At 49.0% G+C, this 19,455-nt stretch overlaps 1 protein-coding gene across 3 annotated transcripts in view; it reads left to right on the forward strand.

Moving 5' to 3' along the window:
• TMEM132B (transmembrane protein 132B) overlaps positions 1 to 19,455 on the forward strand; it is a 355,698-nt gene that overhangs the window by 178,285 nt on the left and 157,958 nt on the right. For all 3 annotated transcript variants that reach the window (XM_070627290.1, XM_070627291.1, XM_070627292.1), the window contains one exon: positions 14,471 to 14,617. In XM_070627290.1, coding sequence (XP_070483391.1) covers positions 14,471 to 14,617 — 147 coding nt within the window. The remainder of the gene's footprint in view (positions 1 to 14,470; positions 14,618 to 19,455) is intronic.

Below are 19,455 nucleotides of genomic sequence, written 5' to 3' on the forward strand. Positions count from 1 at the left end.
CCAATCACCCTGTCCAGGACACAATCCTGTGATTGGCCACATACTTACCAATCCCTAAAGCCCAGGGTGGAGTCAGCTCAACCTGAACTACCTGGACTGAGCATGTGCAGCTCCCGACAGGAAGTCCAGGTGCTGCATCGGGAGAGGGGCACGGATGCCAGGCAGGCGCTGCGCTGGGAGAGGGGCACGGATGCCGGGCAGGCGCTGCACTGGGAGAGGGGCACAGATGCCGGGCAGGCACTGCATCGGGAGAGGGGCACGGATGCCAGGCAGGCGCTGCGCTGGGAGAGGGGCACGGATGCCGGGCAGGCGCTGCGCTGGGAGAGGGGCACGGATGCCGGGGAGATTCTACTAGTCCCCTTGGTCTTCTGTGGTGAGAGACCAGGGCTGGGAGCTTGCTGGCTGACTCTTACAACAGCTTTTCTGCACTTCTCCCTTCGTCCCGGAAGCATTTCAGGACCAGGGGAATGTCAGCAGTCAGAGCTGGGCTGGTTTATGGAGACAGCCCCCTGGGCGCCCCTTTCACCACCACCAGCATAGTGAACACTATATAGTCCTTATATGCCACGCTCTGTTCTAAGCATTTTGTATATACTGTCTCCACTGAATCCTTGCAATGACACTGTGAGGTGGGTACTATTATTAATAGTCCCATTTTACAGATGAGAAAAACAGAGGCACAAAGAGGTTAAGTGACTTTCCCAAGGTCACACACACCTGGGGTCCAGGTTTTAAGCCAGAAGTGTAGCTTCAAAATCTGTCCTCTTATCTTCACTAGTAGGTGGCTAATGCCTGATGTGTAAGAGATACTCAGCAAATGGATCTTAAATTCAATCAAATACTCCTCAGTCACATTTTGTATCCTAAAGCTCCGAGACTGTCTGCTTTCAAAATCGGGTTCATTTCAAAAGCATTTCCAGTTCTTGATACTCTACATTTACTAATCCTAGGTTCCCACAGAGCAACATCGATGTACTAATCGAATCATGAGAACTTGTGTATTGGGCCCTGAGAAAGTATCTACTCGCCTGCCCCTTGCCAAGTGCTGCTCACGGGGTGTGTGTGTGTGTCTGTGTGTGTGTGTGTGCATGCATGTGTGTGTGCACGTGTGTGTGCATTGAAAAGTTTTGCTGTCAGAGAGGCACACAGTGTCATTAACTTCACTCTCTGGGGCACGACGATCGAGAGCAATGTTTGGGATCCAGAGAGGAGGGAGATTTCTGTGTTGGGGGAGACTTGCGTCACATTAGATGTTTAGATGTGACCTGAGATGGACTGATGTTCATGGCGGGAGCCAACCCTGGGGCTGTACAAAGGAGTGAGTGGACGTCCCAGTGGTGGGACAATTATGGACTTGAAACTGAGACAGGAATTGGCTTCATGAGCATGACACGGAACAACCAGAATTTGTAGGAAGTTGCTTCCTGTTGTGTTCACTAGCACTGGAAAATAAGCATGCGCTCTGCACAGGGACAAGGGCAGAGCAGTTAGGGGGTGTCTGAAGCTCCACCTTGGGGTCTAGTTTGCTGGGGAAAGACTTCACAGGCATTTGTGTTGGGGGCGGTGGGTGTGCATCACCTAGATAGAGGCTGAGAAAACCAGATGTCTGCAGTGTTTCTCAGTAGGGGAACCACTGGCGTTTGGCGTGGGGCAAGACTATTCTGTGCACAGCAGGGCATTTAGCATCCTGGCCCTGGTCCTTTAAATGCCAGGAGTGTCCCCAGCCTCCAGTCATCGGCCCCTGCTTCTTTCCACATGCCCTCTAGGGGGTGCTGTTGCCCCGATTGAGAGCCACTGGTCTACACTGACCAGGCTGGCAACAGAAATGACCAAAGAAGACCATATGAGAAAAGAATGGACACACATGTGGACACAAGAAGTCTTTCCATCTCCTCCTGACTCAACTCAGAGAAAAACTATAGAGCAAATGTCATAATGAGAGGCAACGGACACAGCCTCCATGTCAGGGAGGCAGTAGGGAGGGGTGGGGGCTGTGGTGACCTGGAGAGCACTGGCCCTGGCTGGAGGGGGCAGCTGCTGCTCAGCTCAAGCCAGTGGTTAATGGGCAGCATGGTAAGCCCAGGGTGGTCATATCTTTTGGTCTTTCAAGAGATATTAGGAATCTGGATTTTTATTTGAAATTGCCTGATGCTTAAGCCACCAAATAAGAAGTTTTAAAACATGGTGTAATTGTTATCTATTGCTGCATAAAATACACAGGCTTGAAACAACCCTCGTTTATTATCTCACAGTTTGTGCGGGTCAGGGGTTCGGGCACCACTTGGCTGGGTCCTCTGTCAGGGCCTCACCAGCTGCAGGTGAGGTGTTGGCTCAGCTGCGTGCTCATCTGGGGACTGGATCAGGGAGGATGTGCTTCCAAACTCGCTCGTGTTGTTGGCAGCGCTTATTTCCTCGTTATTGTAGGACTGAGGCCCCTGGATTTTTATTGACTGTTGGCTGGAGGCTTCCCTGAGCTCCTAGAGGCCACCTTGTGCCCTTGCCACATGGGTCTCCCAATATGGCTGCCTATTCTTCAAAGACACCAGGGAGAGATGGTCTCCAGAGTGAGTCTGCCAGCACGTCTTATAAAATGGACTGTGACCATGGAGTGGCATTCCGTCACTTTTACCATGTCTATCGGCTAGAAGCAAGTCGCAGGTCCTACCCACGCTCAAGAGGAAAGGATTACACAAAGGCATTATTACCAGGAGTTGGGGGTCATAGTGGACCACCCTAGAGTTTATCTGCCACACATGGTATGAACCAAAACCAGATAAGCAGCTGAGTAAGACATGCTCTAGTCTGGATCCACTCATTTTTTGTTAGTTTTGGATGTCTGGGGCCAAGGCAGAGCTTTAGACTTGCTTATCTTAATGCTGTGGGAAGTGTGAAGAAGGGAGAGAGAGAGAGAGAGTGTACGTGTCTTGGATGGGCTGTATGAGAGGCGTCCTGGATTCCTGTGGACCATTCTTGCTGCTTCTGCTGAAGTGATGTCAATATAAGACAGCTCTGGTCGGGCGTTAGAAATTGCGAACGTTTCAGGGTATCCAGTCATCAAGTCGTCATCCTTAAAATGTCCTTAATATAGGGGGCCGGCCTGGTGGTGCAGTGGTTAAGTGTGCACGTTCTGCTTTGGCGCCCCGGAGTTCGCCAGTTCGGATCCCGGGTGTGGACATGGCACCGCTTGGCAAAAGCCATGCTTTGGTAGGCATCCCACATATAAGGTAGAGGAAGATGGGCACGGATGTTAGCTCAGGGCCAGTCTTCCTCAGCAAAAAGAGGAGGATTGGCAGCAGTCCTTGATACAATCACAGGACAATTAACTTAAATTTCTTCCAGGAAATGGAGGACCATCGATTTCTTACTCATATTTCCCTTTTTGGCTTCATCGTAGAGACAGAACTCTGTCCCAGAGCTCCCTTGTGGTGCAGTGCTGAGCTGTGGTAACTGCCCGGTATGTTTCAGTTGTGTGATTACCGCCGTCTCTCCCTGCTTGAAGGGAACTCTCTAGGAATAGGGACTTTCCTCGTTTCTGTGTCTCCAGCCCCCAAAAGAGGTCTTGGAGCAATAAATACTTGTTGAACGAATGAGTCGCTTCTCTTTGACAGGGAGAGTGAGTCTGTCCCTCAGCTGGGCTTCAGCCTGTTGTCCTCTCGTGTCGCTGCCTGTGGTTCCCGGGCCTCTCTTCTCCCCTCAGGCGCCCAGTACTTCAGCGAACCAAACCTTTGCTGTTCTCTCATCTCATCCTCGTCTTTCCTGCTTTTGTTTTTGTCTCTGTGCCTGTACCGAAGGTGTAATGTTCCCCTCAAATGCCTGTCCACCCGGAACCTTAGAATGTGACCTTATCCGGAGATAAGACCAATGCAGGTGTAACTAGTTGAGACGAGATCATACTGGATTAGGGACGGTCCTAAATCCATGACTGCTGTCCTTATGAGAAGGGCGGAGGACACACTGAGAGACACACAGCTAGAGCATCGTGTGACAAGGGAGGCAGAGATTGGAGAGATGTGTCTACCAGCCAGGGAATGCCAGGGATTATTGGCCACACCAGAAGCTGGAGGAGGCTTGGAACAGACTCACCTCAGAGCCTCCGGGACGCCAGCCCTCCGGATGCCAGGGGTGCAGACTGCTGGCCTCCAGAACTGTGAGAGAAGAACTTTTTGCTGTTTTCAGCCACTAATTTGTGGCACTTTGTTACGACACCCCTAGGAAACCAATACAGCTAGCAAAGAGTAAGGGAGACCCAACAGGGAATTTTGGGGGAAATGTGCTCCGTTAGATTGCCTGTGGAAGGCGTTGTGATTTGAGACTGGCCAAGTGTCTGTAGAGTCAGGGAAGAAATGATTGCGTTGTAGGAGTGCTCATTTGGTTGGGGAATCACACAGTGACAGTCTCGTCGAGGCATGGGAGAGCGGTTGAGGACCAGATCAGCTTCACGGGCTGATGGATCTTCCTGCAGAGGCAAACCTACTGGCGTCTCACTCTCAGAGCTGCCTTGGCTGGAGTGGAAAAGAAATTTCTAGAATTGCATTAGAAATAGCTGCAAAGCTCATTCTTATCTGTCCTTCTCTGTTGCTTCCAGGGACCCCATCGACTTTGCTGCTTATCTAGCTGTCTCCCAGGAAGTAAAAACAAACAAACAAAACCAAAACCTCAAGGTGCCTGTTGTGGTAGAAACACTGAAATAATTAAAACCATTCTTTTGCTTGTAAAAATGTTAAATTTCTGATATGTCAAAAGTTATACATATAGTTTGCTTAATATGTGACTTTCTTAGGTGAAAGATTAAGTTGAGCAGGGAGACAAGAGAGGGGAAGACAGCCCCGCGGGAATGCGCATGCGCTGCTCTGGGGCGGTCCTAACCTGCGTGAAGATCCCCCTTGGCGCGTCTCTGTTCTCGGAGCTGATCTTCACGCCCTCCGGGACTCCGCTCTCATGACCACGTGCGTTTCCAGCACAGGTTGTCCGTTTGTCCTTCAAGATGGCGCCTGTTCTCTTTCGGACTCAGAGACCAACAGTGTCCTCAGTGTCCGAGTTTTCAGCCACCTGGACGGGGGTGCCCCGTGCTCTGTGGTCATCTGGGCAGGTCCAGCGCAGCGGGCTCCTCTCCCGGCCCCTCGCCCTGCCCTGTCATCTTCTCAAGTCTAAATCACCGTCTGAAACGAGTTCTCAGCAGGGCTGACTTTGCCAGCCTCCAGGTGCCTAGCGGGAGATGCATGCATCTCTCTCTCTGGTTAATTTATCACAGAGAAGGTGGTTTGCTGAGAGAATCCAAATTAAAAGGCTCTTTACAGTTTTGCCGACTCACACCCTGCAAGGGCTCCAGAGCGCAGGGCTGGGCTTATCCCAGAAAGCGCTTCAAACACCAGATGATCCCCGGCGCTCCTCTGCTTGGCAGAGTGGGATTGTCTGAACGTGTCCCAGACGGTCACCCAAAGGGTGTTCTGGGGCTCACCTGCATCAGAATGGCAGCTTGTTTACAGACACAGCGCTATGGCGACCCCCAGACCAGCGAGTCGGCGTCTCTTGAGGGTGGGTGCGGACGGTGGGATCAGCTGCACAGCTGCCTCCCATGTGCTTGAAAGCTCGAGGGTCTCTGGTCCACAGGGTTCCAGCGCCTTCACTCCCAACCCTGCCCTTGGCAGCTCTTGTATCTTACTGCGCATCTTCAGCCATCAAAGTCTGATATTTATGGAGCATCCAGAGACAGATGACATCTTAGACAGAGATCTTTCGTTTTACCAATATTTATCAAGTGCCTCCAATTTGCCAGGCGGGATATCAGAACCATGGATAAAGCAGGAAATGAAACATAGAAAACTACCTGCTCTCCTGGCGCCCACGTCCAGCGGAGGAGACAGATAACAGACAAGGGGAGCGCAGTGTGTGTTCTGTTTTAGACCGCGGGCCTAGGAGAGGTCACGGAGAAGGTGACATTTGCCCGAACCTGAAGGAGATTAGGGAGTGCGTCCTGCGGGTGCCTGTGGGGACCTTCCAGGCAGAGGGGACAGCAGGTGCAAAGTTTAGAGGCAGGAAGGCACGCGCTGTTTTAGGAACCACGAGGAAGTCAGTTCCGCAGTACAGAACGTTAGTGTGTTTTCACACACGTAGAATATGCATCTTTATGAACATTGTTGTTCAAAGCTACAAGGGTATTATGGGAAGTTTTTCTTTAGTCCAAGAATATTTGGCCAATTAAAATGAATCCACTGAAAATGGGAATGTAAAATCTCATAGAAAATAATGAGAAAAGGGAAATTTGTTTGGGATTCTTTTTCTTCCTTGAGAAATGAAATAAAGATCAGGAAAACAGGTTTGTTTTATCTTATAGTAAACCAAATTTAGGTTCGGTAATTCCCACTCTGTGCCAGTCAACAAAGCATGCGTTGCCCATTGAAAATTTGTTATTTTCCTCCAATTTTATATGACAGCGCAATATTGCGTTTTTCATTTCACACTTGACATTGCCAGTCGGATCACAAAAAGGATCAATTTAGCAGAAATATTTGAGGGCTTCCACAGTTTTCCCGCGAGCATTGCTCTACTTTGCTGTTCAAACCGCTCTCTTTGGAAGCTCCTGTTGTCCTTGTTGATTTTCTCCTGTTCGTTTGTTGACTGTCAACAGCCAGCTCTTGCAAGTGGTTGTGGACCCCTGCTGGATTCTCTTTCTCAGTAGCTTTACTAGCATCTGTCAATCCTCCAATTTTACAAGATGTACGGTTTCCCCTTGCGGTCGATTTGCATTGTATTTGCATTGTGGATACAGCTGATAGTCAGCAGGGCCCGACCAACCCAAACAGCAGAGACTCTGGACTGGTGAGTGGACGCAGAGAACGCTGACACCGAAGGGCCAAGTGGGAGCAGGGAGCGAGTTTTCCGAAGGATCAGTTCATCGACAAATAGTTTCTTAATCTGCCAGTTTATTCTTCTCTGTGTAATCCCGGAACTTCAAGAATTCAGGTTCTCGCGTTCTGCTTTGGCTGCCCAGGGTTTCACTGGTTTGGATCCTGAGTGCGGACATGGCACCAGTCATTGGGCCATGTTGAGGTGGTGTCCCACATGCCACAACTAGAAGGACCCACAACTAAAAATGTGCAACTGTGTGCTGGGGGGATTTGGGGATAAAAAAAGCAGGAAAAAGAAAAGAAGATTGGCAACACTTGTTAGCTCTGGTGCCAATCTTAAAAAAAAAAAAAGAAGTCAGATAAGTATTTGTGTAATGAAGACCCTATGGTAAATATGAATGTAAGTTTTTTGATGAATGTCAGAAAACAGTTGTTCTGTCAATGAGCCAAATATAGTCCTTGGATATGGGCCCCTGTGTGTCTTCCAGCAAAAGACATAAAAAGCCTGAGAGCACCAAACTACCATTTTTACACATCTAGTACGTCCCAAATAAGCATGTTTTTAGCCATTAGAACTTGCCTACTTGCATACCCCGCAAAACTGCACCCCGCGTCTGCTAGCCACGCACCCTAGAGCTAGGAGGCTTCCAGCCACAGCTGCCCTTTGGAGCCCTCTGAGCTGGAGAGATCCCCCTGTGCTGCTTCATGACGTCATGGGGACACGTAAGCCCCCTCTGATCCTCCCCTCCCCACCCAACCCCGGGGCTCGCTGGCCCTCCTCCCCTTCTGGGTGGCAGCCCCTCCTGCCGTATCGTTGGAGGGTCTAATGCCCTGAGGACTCCTGCAGCATTCAAATCTGTCAAATCGTAGCCCAGACGAAGCTTGTTGTGTGCCTCTGCCACCTGCTGGTCACGTCTTTCTCCTTGATGAGCCCCAAATCCCTCATGCCCATCACAACGCTGGCTGGACCCAGCCTGAATCTTTTTCATATAGTTTTAGATATTGTAGTTTTTAAATAACAAGCCTTAAGAATATCACCAAGCCTAAAGATATTTCTCTAAACCAAACTTAATGAATATTCAACACGTGGATTTTTCTGGGCTTAGATTGCTCTAACAAATATAATCTAAAATTAAGAAGGGTTTGGACTAAGAACTGGAATTTAGGGAGAATTTTCTGACTTGCATTTGGGAGAGAGGCAGAACCTCAATAATCTGACTTTAGGCTTGTGTTTTTGGCGGCCAGTGTTCGTTTCTTCTGTTGTAACTGGAATTTCCTTTTGGAAGCCACACCTTGCTCACTCCTCCCGCGAGGTTCAGACGGGATTGACTTCATTCGTAGTCCACGGATGGTTTTAAATGATCACATCGGTGAGGACCCTATTTCCGGGAAAGGTCACATTCTGAGGTTCTGGGTGGACGTGAATGTTTGGGGGACAATATTCAGCCCACTACACGCACCCTTATTTCTTCCTCCCTTCAGAAGGAGGAGCCTCAGCATTGCAGACAGAGTGAGCTGGGGGCTGGGCCCGTGCAGCTGGAGCGAACTCGGGCTCTGCCTGTCAGGTGTCACAGCCCGAGGGGCAGGCTGGGGGTCGGAATCCCCAGACTCGATCCTGCCTCCCCGATGGACTTACCTTCTGATTTCGGTTCAGTTTCTTAATCTCTTGGTGCCACAGATTTCTCATTTGCAAACCTGGGGTAGTGACACCCACTCACAGTGTTGCTAAGAGGAGGAAGTGTGTTCTTAATGGTAAAGCATGAGACAATTTATGTAATGCCCCTGGGAGTGGCTGGCCTGTGGGCACGGCCTCAGTAAATCTTAGCTATTATAATTCCACAAGTATTTCTGAGCCGCACTGGGGTGCACACAGCTCCTGGCATTGAGTGGCCGTCGGTGTTTGGACATGAATGTTTATTATCAGGGCATCACCACTGTTGTCTTCAGGTGTCGTGACGTCAAGTTGTCGCCATTCTTGCTTTTGCATAATTGTTAGTTAAGTTTCGTCATGAGCACTTTCCTCGTTGTGGCTTGTTGGAGTCACTCTAACATTAGTGGACATGCTCATCTAAATATTTTGGCTGGTGGATTTCCAATAGCCAGACTATATGTATCTTTTGTTGTCTAAATATGAGTCTCCTTTATCTCCTGTGGTTAGAGCGGAATTCCCTCCCCTGGCCACGCCCACACGATTTGCTTGTCTTGTGACAGCTCCAGTTGCCTCAGGTGGAGATGGGAGCAGAAGGAATACCTACCCCATGGGGTGGTGTGCAGATTACACGTGAATTATCATAATGAAAGGCACCGAACAGTGCTTGGCACATGGAAGGTGCCCGAGAAGTTTTGACCTCCGTTAATCAGTTCTTTTCTCACAGTTCAGTGGATACTGGGGGCACGTGGGCCATGGTCTTGGTCTGTGGCCAAAACCATCGGAGACTCGCTGGTCTGGACTGAGCCTTGTCCCTCTTTGCATTTCTTGGTGCTCCATGCACAGCTCCAGGAACTCAAGAACTTCCCCTGAGATGTTAGAGGACTACAGGGATAGTAAGTGGTAGGAAAGTATTTCAGGGTGTTGATGATTTCAGAGTTCTAATTGTCTGCCTCCCCAGGCAGACAGTGCAAGACTTGACCTACCCCAGCCAAGTTCAGGACTCTTCAAGCCCACCCTCACTTCTGACACCAACTGCAAGTTTGGGGGTCCCCAGGACCACTCTCAGGTTCAATAATTCACTGGAAGGACTCACAGAACTCAGCAACGCCATTGCCCTCACAGATATGTTATCACAGTGAAAAGATGCAGAGGAGGACCGGCCAAGGAGGAGGCACGTGGTGGGGTCCAGCAGAGGCCCAGGGGTGAGCTTCCAGTGTTCTCTCCCAGTGGAGAGAACAGATCTTCGTAATTCAGGTTTAGTGGACATCACCAAATAGTGTTCCAAAGATACTGACCCAAATTACACTCACCCAGCAGTACACACAAGTTCCCATTACTCCACATCCATGTCAACACATGCTATCTTCTGTCTTTTCGTTTTAGCCATTCTGATGGGACAATGCCTGTTTGGTTTTTGTATTGTACAAGGAGATTTTCTAGAGTGGATTGTTCATAGTAGTAATGATATGATAATTAAAAATAATAATTGAAAAGTTAAGACAAACACAGCCATGGAGTGCATCTGTCATGTTGTGGCTTCAGGCCCTTTGGAGATAATTTGTGGCTTTTGTGCTCACTGTTACTCTCCTTAGCATATATGAAACAGCATATAGCATCTCTTTATTGTGGTTTTTGAAGGGACTTTTGCAGCTTGAAAGTCCACTTTTGGGCAGGAGGTGGGCCCTAGAATGCCTGGAATCGGGGCGAGGCAAGTATTTGGTTTGGGGAGACTTCCTCTTTGCCTGGAAATTAGCCACATGAAAGTTTCTGGATCCCCTTGTGTTCCAGATTGCCGATGCAGCAGGGTCACGGGCTCGGGGCTGTCTTTGCCATAGCTCTGGGGAGCTACCAGAGTCAAAGGAGGCCTGTGCTGCAAGGAGACATGAGGACATTGGGGGGGAGACCGCAGTACCGCTAGGTGGGCTGGGAGGAGGGCGGGGATAGTGCCAAGCAGAGGGCTCGGATGTGGACAGCAAAGGACAGAGGATGGGGAGTGGAAACTGAGAGCCAGCGATGCTTCAGGGGAGAAAACAGACACGCCCAGGTGGCCAAACCTGGAGGGTAGTTGGTGGCTGGCTGCCCCGGGAGGGAAGGGCGTGGACAGCCTCTGCGATGGGCTGTCGTCTGGGCTCCAGACAACCAAGAAGAGGGGAGGAGATGGCTGCTGTCTCCAGCGCTTAGCAGCACGTAGAAAAGCATTCAGGATGTCATGGGGCCAATAAGCCCATCTGAGAAACCCCCGGGAGGCCGCCTTGCTCTGTCCCTTGCCTCCGTTCAAGTGCAGTACGGTCCCTCAGGTGCAGCAGCCCTGATGCATGGCCCGTAGGCACTGGGATGACTGTGCTGGTGGCTAAAATATGGAAAAATTTTACCTCCTCTTGGTTCAGGGTCACCATCCCGAGTCTGCCTCCTGCCCTCCCCCGGGACCCCCTGCACCTCTTTAGGACCAACAAGTACCACGTTCACACACGCGGAGCAGAGTGAGCTTTGTCCCTGCTTTAAATACTCTGTGAGATACTTGGCTCTTGTCACTGGCTGGCCACCTGCTTCTCAAACTCCCCGGGACCGTTCGCCTGTTGCAATGGCCTCTGTCAGGAAAAACAAAAAGATGGCAAAGGAGGACAGTGGGGAGGCACTGTGCATTGCATCCCATGGATCAACTGATACTGAGGGACGAGGTCCCTGAGGACAAGGGGACCTGTGCCTTGTTTCTGAATCAGAATGAAAGAACTAGTAATAAACAAAAACCTCGAAGGAGGTCTTCAGTGGTCATGCTGTACCTCCAAGACTGGAGGGAAGCGAGGGCTGGCAATTAGGGCTCAGTTAGCAGCTGGAAATGAAGACGTTGTAGTCACCAGATGTAACTACTGGGGCATCTGTCTGTCAGGCAATAGATGGTACAAGTGGGGTCATGAAAGAAACCCTGTGTGTGGGGGGCATAGCTGGGGTGGGGGAGGGGGTTTTGGGGTGAGAGGATCTGGTTTCTAAGCCTGGCTCTGCCATGGACCAGCTCTGTGACCTCCAGCTGGTTGCTCACTCCGGGGGTGGGAGGGTCACAGCTTGTTCTTCTGGACAGTGAGAACAATAGTGGTAATTCTGCCCATGGGGCTGCTTGATGAAAGAACTCTGTGAACCATTGCGTGCATGTGAAAGTACATGATAGGCTGTTAAAATAGCAAGTACTGATAGAAATGAGGAGGTGCCATGCAGAGTGGGAGGTCTCTGCTTATGGAGGCACGAGTTCTGGAACATTCTCTGCAATTGCCCCTTTGGCAGCAAGATGGAATGGCTGCAAGTAGGGACAGAACAGGATGCCTCTATTCATGCTTCGCATAAATTAATTCCTGGAACATCATGATGGCGATAAATAAGGCTTTGAGGAAGTGGCACGTTTAGTCACCAGAATTCCGCAGGAAGAGTGATCAAGTCAGGCCAAAGAATGGCATCTGGGTCTCTGGAGGGAACTGTCGTACTGCAGGGCTTTCTCAGGAAATCCCAGCCTTATGCAAGAGCTAGCAGGTGGATGTCTTAGCTCTGTGTAAAGACCTATAGGAAGCGGAATACAGGAAGCAGAAAGATTTCCTTCTAATCTAATTACTATGCAAGGATTTGAGTCTCCTAATTCCACCCCAGCTTCCTTACGGTAGGCAGCGAAATCGGGGCTTTAGGACCAGCCTCGAGTCCAGAACTCTCTCTCCTACTGCTTGAAATTCTGCCTTTAGAGATTCTCTTCTTTGAGTCTTAAAAGTTCTTTGATTTTGATAAATCCTCTTTTTAAGTTTTAGCCACTCCTGGGAGGGGCCATTCACCTGGTTTTTCCCCCTTTCCTTTCTTTTTTTATTGAGGCAAAATTCGTATAACATCAAATTAACACTTTCTGAGTGAAAACTTCCATAGCGTTCAGTAAATTGACAGTGTTGTGCAAACACTACCTCTGTCTAGTTCCAAAGAACTCTTGTCATCCTAAATGGAAACCCCATAGCTGTTGGTTAAGCGGTCACTCTCCACTCCTACCCACCAGCCCCTGGCAACCGCCAACACGCAGCTCTCTCTGTGGATTTACCTGTTCTGGATATTTTGTATAAATGGCATCATACATTATGTGGTTTTTTGTGACTGGCTTCTTTCACCTAGAATAATGTTTTCAAGGGTCATCCACATTGAAGCATGGCTCATACTTCATTTCTTTTTATGGCTGAATAATATTCCATGCTATGTGTATACTACATTTTATTTATTCGTTCTTCAAATGATGCCATTTGGGTTGTTTTTGCCTATGGTAAATCGTGTTGCTATGAGCACGCGTGTATAAGCATTTGAGTATCTGTTTTCAGTTCTTTTGGGTCTATACCTAGGAGTGGAATTGCTGGATCATATGGCAGTTCTAGGTGGACTTTTTGAATAACTGCCAAACTGTTTTCCACAGCAGCTGCACCATTTTACATTCCCACCAACAGTGCACGAGGGTTCCAATTTGTCCACATCCTCACCAACACTTGTTATTTTCCCTTTTATGAGTATAACTATCCTCGGGGGTGTGAGGTAGTATCTCGCTGTGGTTTTGGTTTGCATTTCCCTATCTGCTAATTGTGCTGAACATCTTCTCATGTACCTGTTGGATGTCTATATCTTTGGAGAAATGTCTAGTTAAGACCTTTGCCTTCTTTTAAATTGGGTTACTTGTCTTTTTTGTTGTTGCGTTACAAGAGCTCTTTATATATTCTGGATACTAGACCCTTATCAGATAAATGATTTGCAGCTATTTTCTCTCATTCTGCAGGTTGTTCTTTCATTTTCCTTCACCTGTTCCTATTGGTGTCTTGGACCCTGCTGTTAAGTGTGGATTTGATTAATTAATCTCTTGGAGGGAATCTTTGCTTCCAAGTTCTTGGTGGTGGTGGGATATTTGTCTTAATGGATCTGTCTTTGCTGATGCTCCTCTAACTCCCAACATACGAATCATGCATTCCTTTTGCTATATCTGTGGAGAAGGGTGCCAGAGCCCCACTGGGCATTTCTCGTTGGTCCACAGGCCTCTGGGGAGCAGAGGAGGGGTCAGGCACCTTTGTGGTCAAGCATGTGCTGACCTTCAGCAGCATTTGTTCATGTCCTTGGGAGTCCAAGTAGTATCCTTTTTGTATTACATGCATCTGTTAAGGCACCGCGAGCAGCGGGGCGCTCCACGGCCCTGTCTTCCTTCTGGTTGTTCTCCAGACACGTCCACAGCATCAGGACAAGTTCCAAGGCTGCTGTTGGAGAACTTGGGGCTGCCCGTACAGTCCCTGCTGTTCCCGAGGAGACACAGTGTGGTTTCAGGAGCAGGGGGCAGGTGGAAGACAGCCCAAGACCTGAGCTCTCGTTGGCCTTTTCTCAATGGCGGACGATCTGGGTCCTTGGATTCTTCCCTGGGGAGCTGAGTTCTGCAAACACCGTGCCAGGCACTGCCTGGCCACGTTATCCCGCCTGAATGCTGGTTTATTTTTCTCCTGAGGACTGCGTGCTCCCACTGTCTCCTTCTCACAGTGTGGTCACTGCAGCCGCCTCCTCCTCAGTCCCCTGGGTGGGACAATCCCCTGGACTTGCAGAGTCCCTACAGCCTCTTTTTCCCCCTCCCACCTCGTGTGGACCCTCCCCCATCTCCAGGTGAGGAACAGGCCCCACGGCTTCCAGCCCCTCCTGCCCAGACACAGCTGTCTGCTTTCCGTCCCACGGGGACCCCTGAAACAGAAAGGGATCTGGTTCCCAACACACGGATTAAACAGGAAATTAACACACGTGGCCAGTGCTGGAGGTCCTTCTTCACGTGCTTGCAAAAGTAACAGGGCACTTGGTTTTCAAAGGAAAGCCATTTACTGCCACTCTTCCTTACATCTCCCAGAGGAAAGGGGAGGTCTGCTCTAACTCTATTTTTTACTACCCATTTCCAGCTAAAATGGTTATGTATCTATATATTTCTTTCTCTACCCCACAGAATTAAGGCAGCAGCAGGTGTGAAAATAACAGCAGTGAGAGTCAGCAGTGAAGACCAATGGGCAGTGCAGGAGGAAATAGATAACGGCAGCGTTCAGACCACGGCCGCCCTCACCTGTGTGGGCCACCTCCCGGACGTGCAGAGCAGGTGAGCGCTGAGGTCCTCAGGGCGCCTCGGCAGTGAGGGTTGGGGTGGCTGCAAAAGCTGGCAGCAAAATAATGTGTGTGTAAATAAAGCGATGCCGCTGCATTTAACGGGAAATGCGTTCCTTTCAGCTCATGGGCGCAGCTCAGTCCTACAGCTTCCGAATGGCTCCATCAGGAGACGTGCCGCAGAATGAGGCTTTCATTCTTTACGCTCTTTATGCACCAATGACCTAATTAGTTTGGCAGTCTCAAAAATTACCTGAGCTCACATTTGTCACAGTGCAGGGTTTGATAACCGTATTTTAAGAATTTATTATTATTATTATTGTTATTGTTTGCAGTGAAGAGTTGAAGAATGAAATGGGGGAAATAGACGTGATCCACGAGGAAAGAGGAAATGTACTTTTTTATGAGCAATCTGACAGCGGCTGTAGCTCTTGAGTAATTGCCTCCTGGTGCTTAAGGAGGCATTTTGCAGATATCACACCTGGGTATTGGCACATGGTTTCAGAATGTTAAGTTGGGTGAACTTGGCATTGCTGGCAGGCAGCTGGTCTTCGCCAGCGCAGATACCTGCCTTGGGCTTTGTGGGCTGAGCTCACCTGGGAAGCAGAGGGAGGTCATTTGCTCATAATTGTGCATCAGGATGCCCAACAGGCAGAAGGAGCTCTCACACCTGTTGCAACAGGCTTCTCCCCAGTCTCTTTGCCTCTCCTCTTGTCCCCTTTTATTGAACACCCGCTTTCTGTGGGGTTGCTTCCCTGGTTGGGGGATGAGCAATGCTGGACCTGCAAACCTCCTGCTGTCGAAGGAGCGATGGCTCACCCTTCAGTCAGGACGAGTCTTGAACTCCTCAGCTTGGCATACGAGTCCCTTTCACATCTGTTACTTATCACCTTCTGTGGTCATAACCTGTCCTCTTTTCTTTCTTCTCTGGTATTTAAACTCTGAGGTCCACAGTGTTGGCACCGAGGCGGCACTCCGTGCACGGATGAGGGACGGGCTGGGCGGGTGGGAGCATGAGAAATGGAGAGATTGGGCAGAGCTTGCCTTTGCAGTGGAGTTGTGTGCTGGGGGCGTTCTCTGTTGGATGACCCTGGCCAACCTCAGCTAGAACTCTGCTCTGCCGGCCTTCGAAGATCTCTTTCAAAGGGAAAGAAGTGACGCAGGTTGAGTGGTCAGGAGCCTTGTGTTAGGAATATTGATCAAGTGACCTGGTGCCCCTCACTCCGTACTCAGCCTTCTGGTGCTTGTCCTTTACACCCCTTGACAGCCTTCAGTCTGCGACCTCATGTGGCCCACGGTGTCCCTGGAAATCTATACCTGCCTGCTGAGCACTCCCAAGTCCTGAGTTGCCAAGACACGGAGAGAGCCTAGGACTTTTCTATTTTCTCAGGTGCTTTCACTTGCAAGTAATGGAATATCTACCTTAAAGTGGTTGCAAAAATAGGGTTTTATCATCTCACATGACAAGAAATTTAGAGGTGGGCGGTTCTGTGGTTGGTTAATTCAGGTGCAAGGTTGTGTCACCCAGGTGTGTTCTGTCTTTCCACTCTATGGTACCCAGTTCACTGGCTGTCATCCTCCAGCTTGTTTCCTTATGGTTGCAAGATGGCTACAGCAGCTCCAGGCATCGCACACTCATCCAGATGTATATAAAGACTGGAAGGGAGGGGGGGCTTGTCCTCATGTGTCTCTTTACCAGAGAAGAAGACCTTTCCAACAACACTCCTGGAAGTCTTCCCTTTCCATCTTGTCAGTAGGCTGTGGGCTCCACGCCTTTGCCCAGGACTCAGGGGAGTCTGGGAAAGGGAATATCTGGCATTATTTTCACGCTTTGTAGTGGGAGATGGTCTTTGCTGTCAGGGAAGAAGAGGGGAAGAATGACGGTCAGTGAGCGGCATTGGCCACACTCTTCAAAGGTGGTGTCCGTCACAGGCTGTGACCTGACCTCTGTTTTGCGCTGAGGCCCTGTGTGTGTGGGTCCCCACTGGAACACTTCCTCTTGGTTGCTGGGGTGTTTATCAGATGGGCTCTGTCCAAATGATGCTGTTAGATACTGTACTGATGAAGCCCAAGCCAAAAAGGGGACCTAGTTTCCTCCTGCATGTGGAGAAGTTCAGGGGTGGTCTGGTACAGGGGCGTCTGGATCCAGATGCTCAAGCATAGCCTGTCTCCTGCCTTTTCTCTGGGTTGGCATTGTCTCTGGCAGGCTCCTCCCTCCTGGTGGCAGGCTGGCTTTCAGCATCCATCCTGCTGACTTGGTCCCTCCAGGAGAATGCTGCTCTTCTCCATCAGCACAAGTCCTGGGGGTGGTCGTCACTGGCTCTGCTGGGACTAATGTGGATCATGGACCCACCCAGGACCAATCCCTGTAGCCAGCCCTGGAAGTAGCAGGTGGATGGACCCACCTGGACGACATGGGCTTGGAGTAGGGAAGAGGATTCTTGAAGGAATGGATGCTGGGAGGGCAGATACAAGAGGCGGCCAGGCAGTTAGCACAGTCCTGCTGACCCTCCTGTTGTGTGGAGGAGTCTGCATGGGACGCTCTGACCTTCGCCCTCAGGAATCACTGTCCAGGCGTATAATGGTGGTCTCCGTGGTCTACGCATAGGAAACTGATTGTGTTGAAATATTGGACTGATCAAGGGGTGATGTTTTAAATTGAAGGAAAAATACAGGCCATGGTTATCACTCTAGGTTTTGTGAGAATCAATTTTGCATTCTTTTTAGAAGAGATAAAAAAAGATTGCAAGAGAAAAAAGTCATTATATAACCAGAGTTACATAATTATGAGCCGGTCTCACATTCCAGAGTCTGCTTTCTCTTTTTCACTTCCAGCTTCTGACCTCCCTTGGGCGGTGAGAAGGACAGGGAGCGTTGCCTTGGCATGACAATTTAAGCTTATCTAATACCCCTCTAAATTCCATTCCATAATCTAAATAAATAATTGCTTCTTTTTATACTGTTTTGTTGAATTGTGATATCAAATGAGGTGTGAAATACAGGCTCATGAACCATGTTTGCTGGCTAACAAAATGAATATATGAATATACCCTTAACAAAGCCTCCCACAGAAAGCTGTAATCTCTGAATTGTGACAACCTTGGGCGGAATAGAGTTTTTAATAGAATATAATGTACAAACTGCCTGAAATTCTGTGATAAGAATTAAAAATGTGTTGTATGGGAAGACCCGAGGCGCTGGGTTAGAAAGGCCGGAGGGGTCTTAATTTAAAGTATTTTAATGAACACTCATTGTGAGGAAACGTGAGTCAGCAAAATGAAAACCACAAGATAAAGAGTAGTGTTGCCAAAAGAGGAGAGAAGAGATTAGAAAAATAAGCAAATTTGAAAGTGTCCGGAACAGATAACAGGGAACCACAGAGAATGAACGCTGGATGACGGACTGTTTGCGTGGAAACCACGGGCAACCGGAGAGCGGGAGAGCAGTTTGTTCCTTAAATGGTTTCTGTCTGGCTGCTGAGACCCAAACCTTGGAGGAAATAAGTGGCAACTTTTTATGTGGTCAGAAACCGCTACCACTTTACAGAGCTCCTTCTCTGAAAATTGGAGAAAAGCTCAAGTGCACCCTGGAAAGAGGAGTGTGTGCCTCTCCATGGGGTAGAAAGGCAAATGCCCCAAAATAGACGTCTTCAAAGAAACAGACACACCCCATGTTGTTGTCCCCCAACTCAAGGTGAGATCAAGGTCAAAGTCAAGGTTACCATGTTTGAAAATCCGGAACCGATCTTAGGAGTTCATCTTTGCCTACTAATGCAGAAAATATGATCACTAATTGAGCAGAGGAAGGCGACACCATTTTAGCTAACTCAGTGAACTCACCGTTTTTTTGTGAAATTTATCAGTTGAACATTAAGCAACAATGTTAATGTAAGAAAGTTGCTGAGTCATGTGTCATTTTATGGAAATTCGTATCAGGCTAAATCTTTCATTGTGCTTAAGGATTCTCAGTCAAGTTAAAAGAATAAAGAAGAATGAAGACAGTTCGGTGATGAGAACAGCTGCCTCTGTTTCTAGGAAGTAGGAGTAGTTTTTCCGACCAGACTCAGTTTATGTTGATTTGTTTCTTTCTCTGAAAGAGTTTATGGGGAGAGAAAAGATAGAATGGATGGGAGGATTTAGTATGTCTTTGAGGGCAATTTTGTGAGAATCTGTTGTCCATTCCTTATTTTATTTTAAAAATAGAAACCACATAATGCTTATGAGGAGCCAGACAATGTTGTAAATCCTTTGGGAAAATCATCTTTTAAAAGTCAGAAATATTAGAACACTGTGAGGCAGATAACTACTGTTATTCCCTTTTAACAGATGTGTAAATTGAGGCTTGGTTTAAGTGACTTCCCAAGGTCACAGGACCAGTGCAGCGCCAAAGCAATCTGACTTCAGAGTCCAGCTCTCTCCCACCCCAGCAGACCCTCCACGAGGCGCGGGAAGCTGTCCTCTGTGCCGTCCCTTAGCGTTCTCCTTCCGTCTCCATCTTTCAGTTCTCTTGTCCCAACCGGACTGAAAACCCAGGAAAAAGCAGCGCCCACAGCCCTGGCTGGCCATCTAGCGTGTGGAAATAGGGGCTGTGGTGGGCTGAAGGGTGGCTCCTCAAAAGGTGTGGCCATATCCTAATCCTCGGAGCCTTCAAATGGGGCCTTATTTGGAAAGAGGCTCTTTAAGGAGGTAATGAAGGATCTTGAGATGAGGACATCTCCCTGGATTATCTGGGGAGATAAAATACACACACGGAGAAGACACACAGAGGAGGGCACGTGAAGGTGGAGGCAGAGACTGAGTGATGTCACAAACCAAGGAAGCCGGGGAATGCCTG

The sequence above is a fragment of the Equus przewalskii genome, chromosome 7 (assembly GCF_037783145.1).
Source record: "Equus przewalskii isolate Varuska chromosome 7, EquPr2, whole genome shotgun sequence".
Lineage (NCBI taxonomy): Eukaryota > Metazoa > Chordata > Mammalia > Perissodactyla > Equidae > Equus > Equus przewalskii.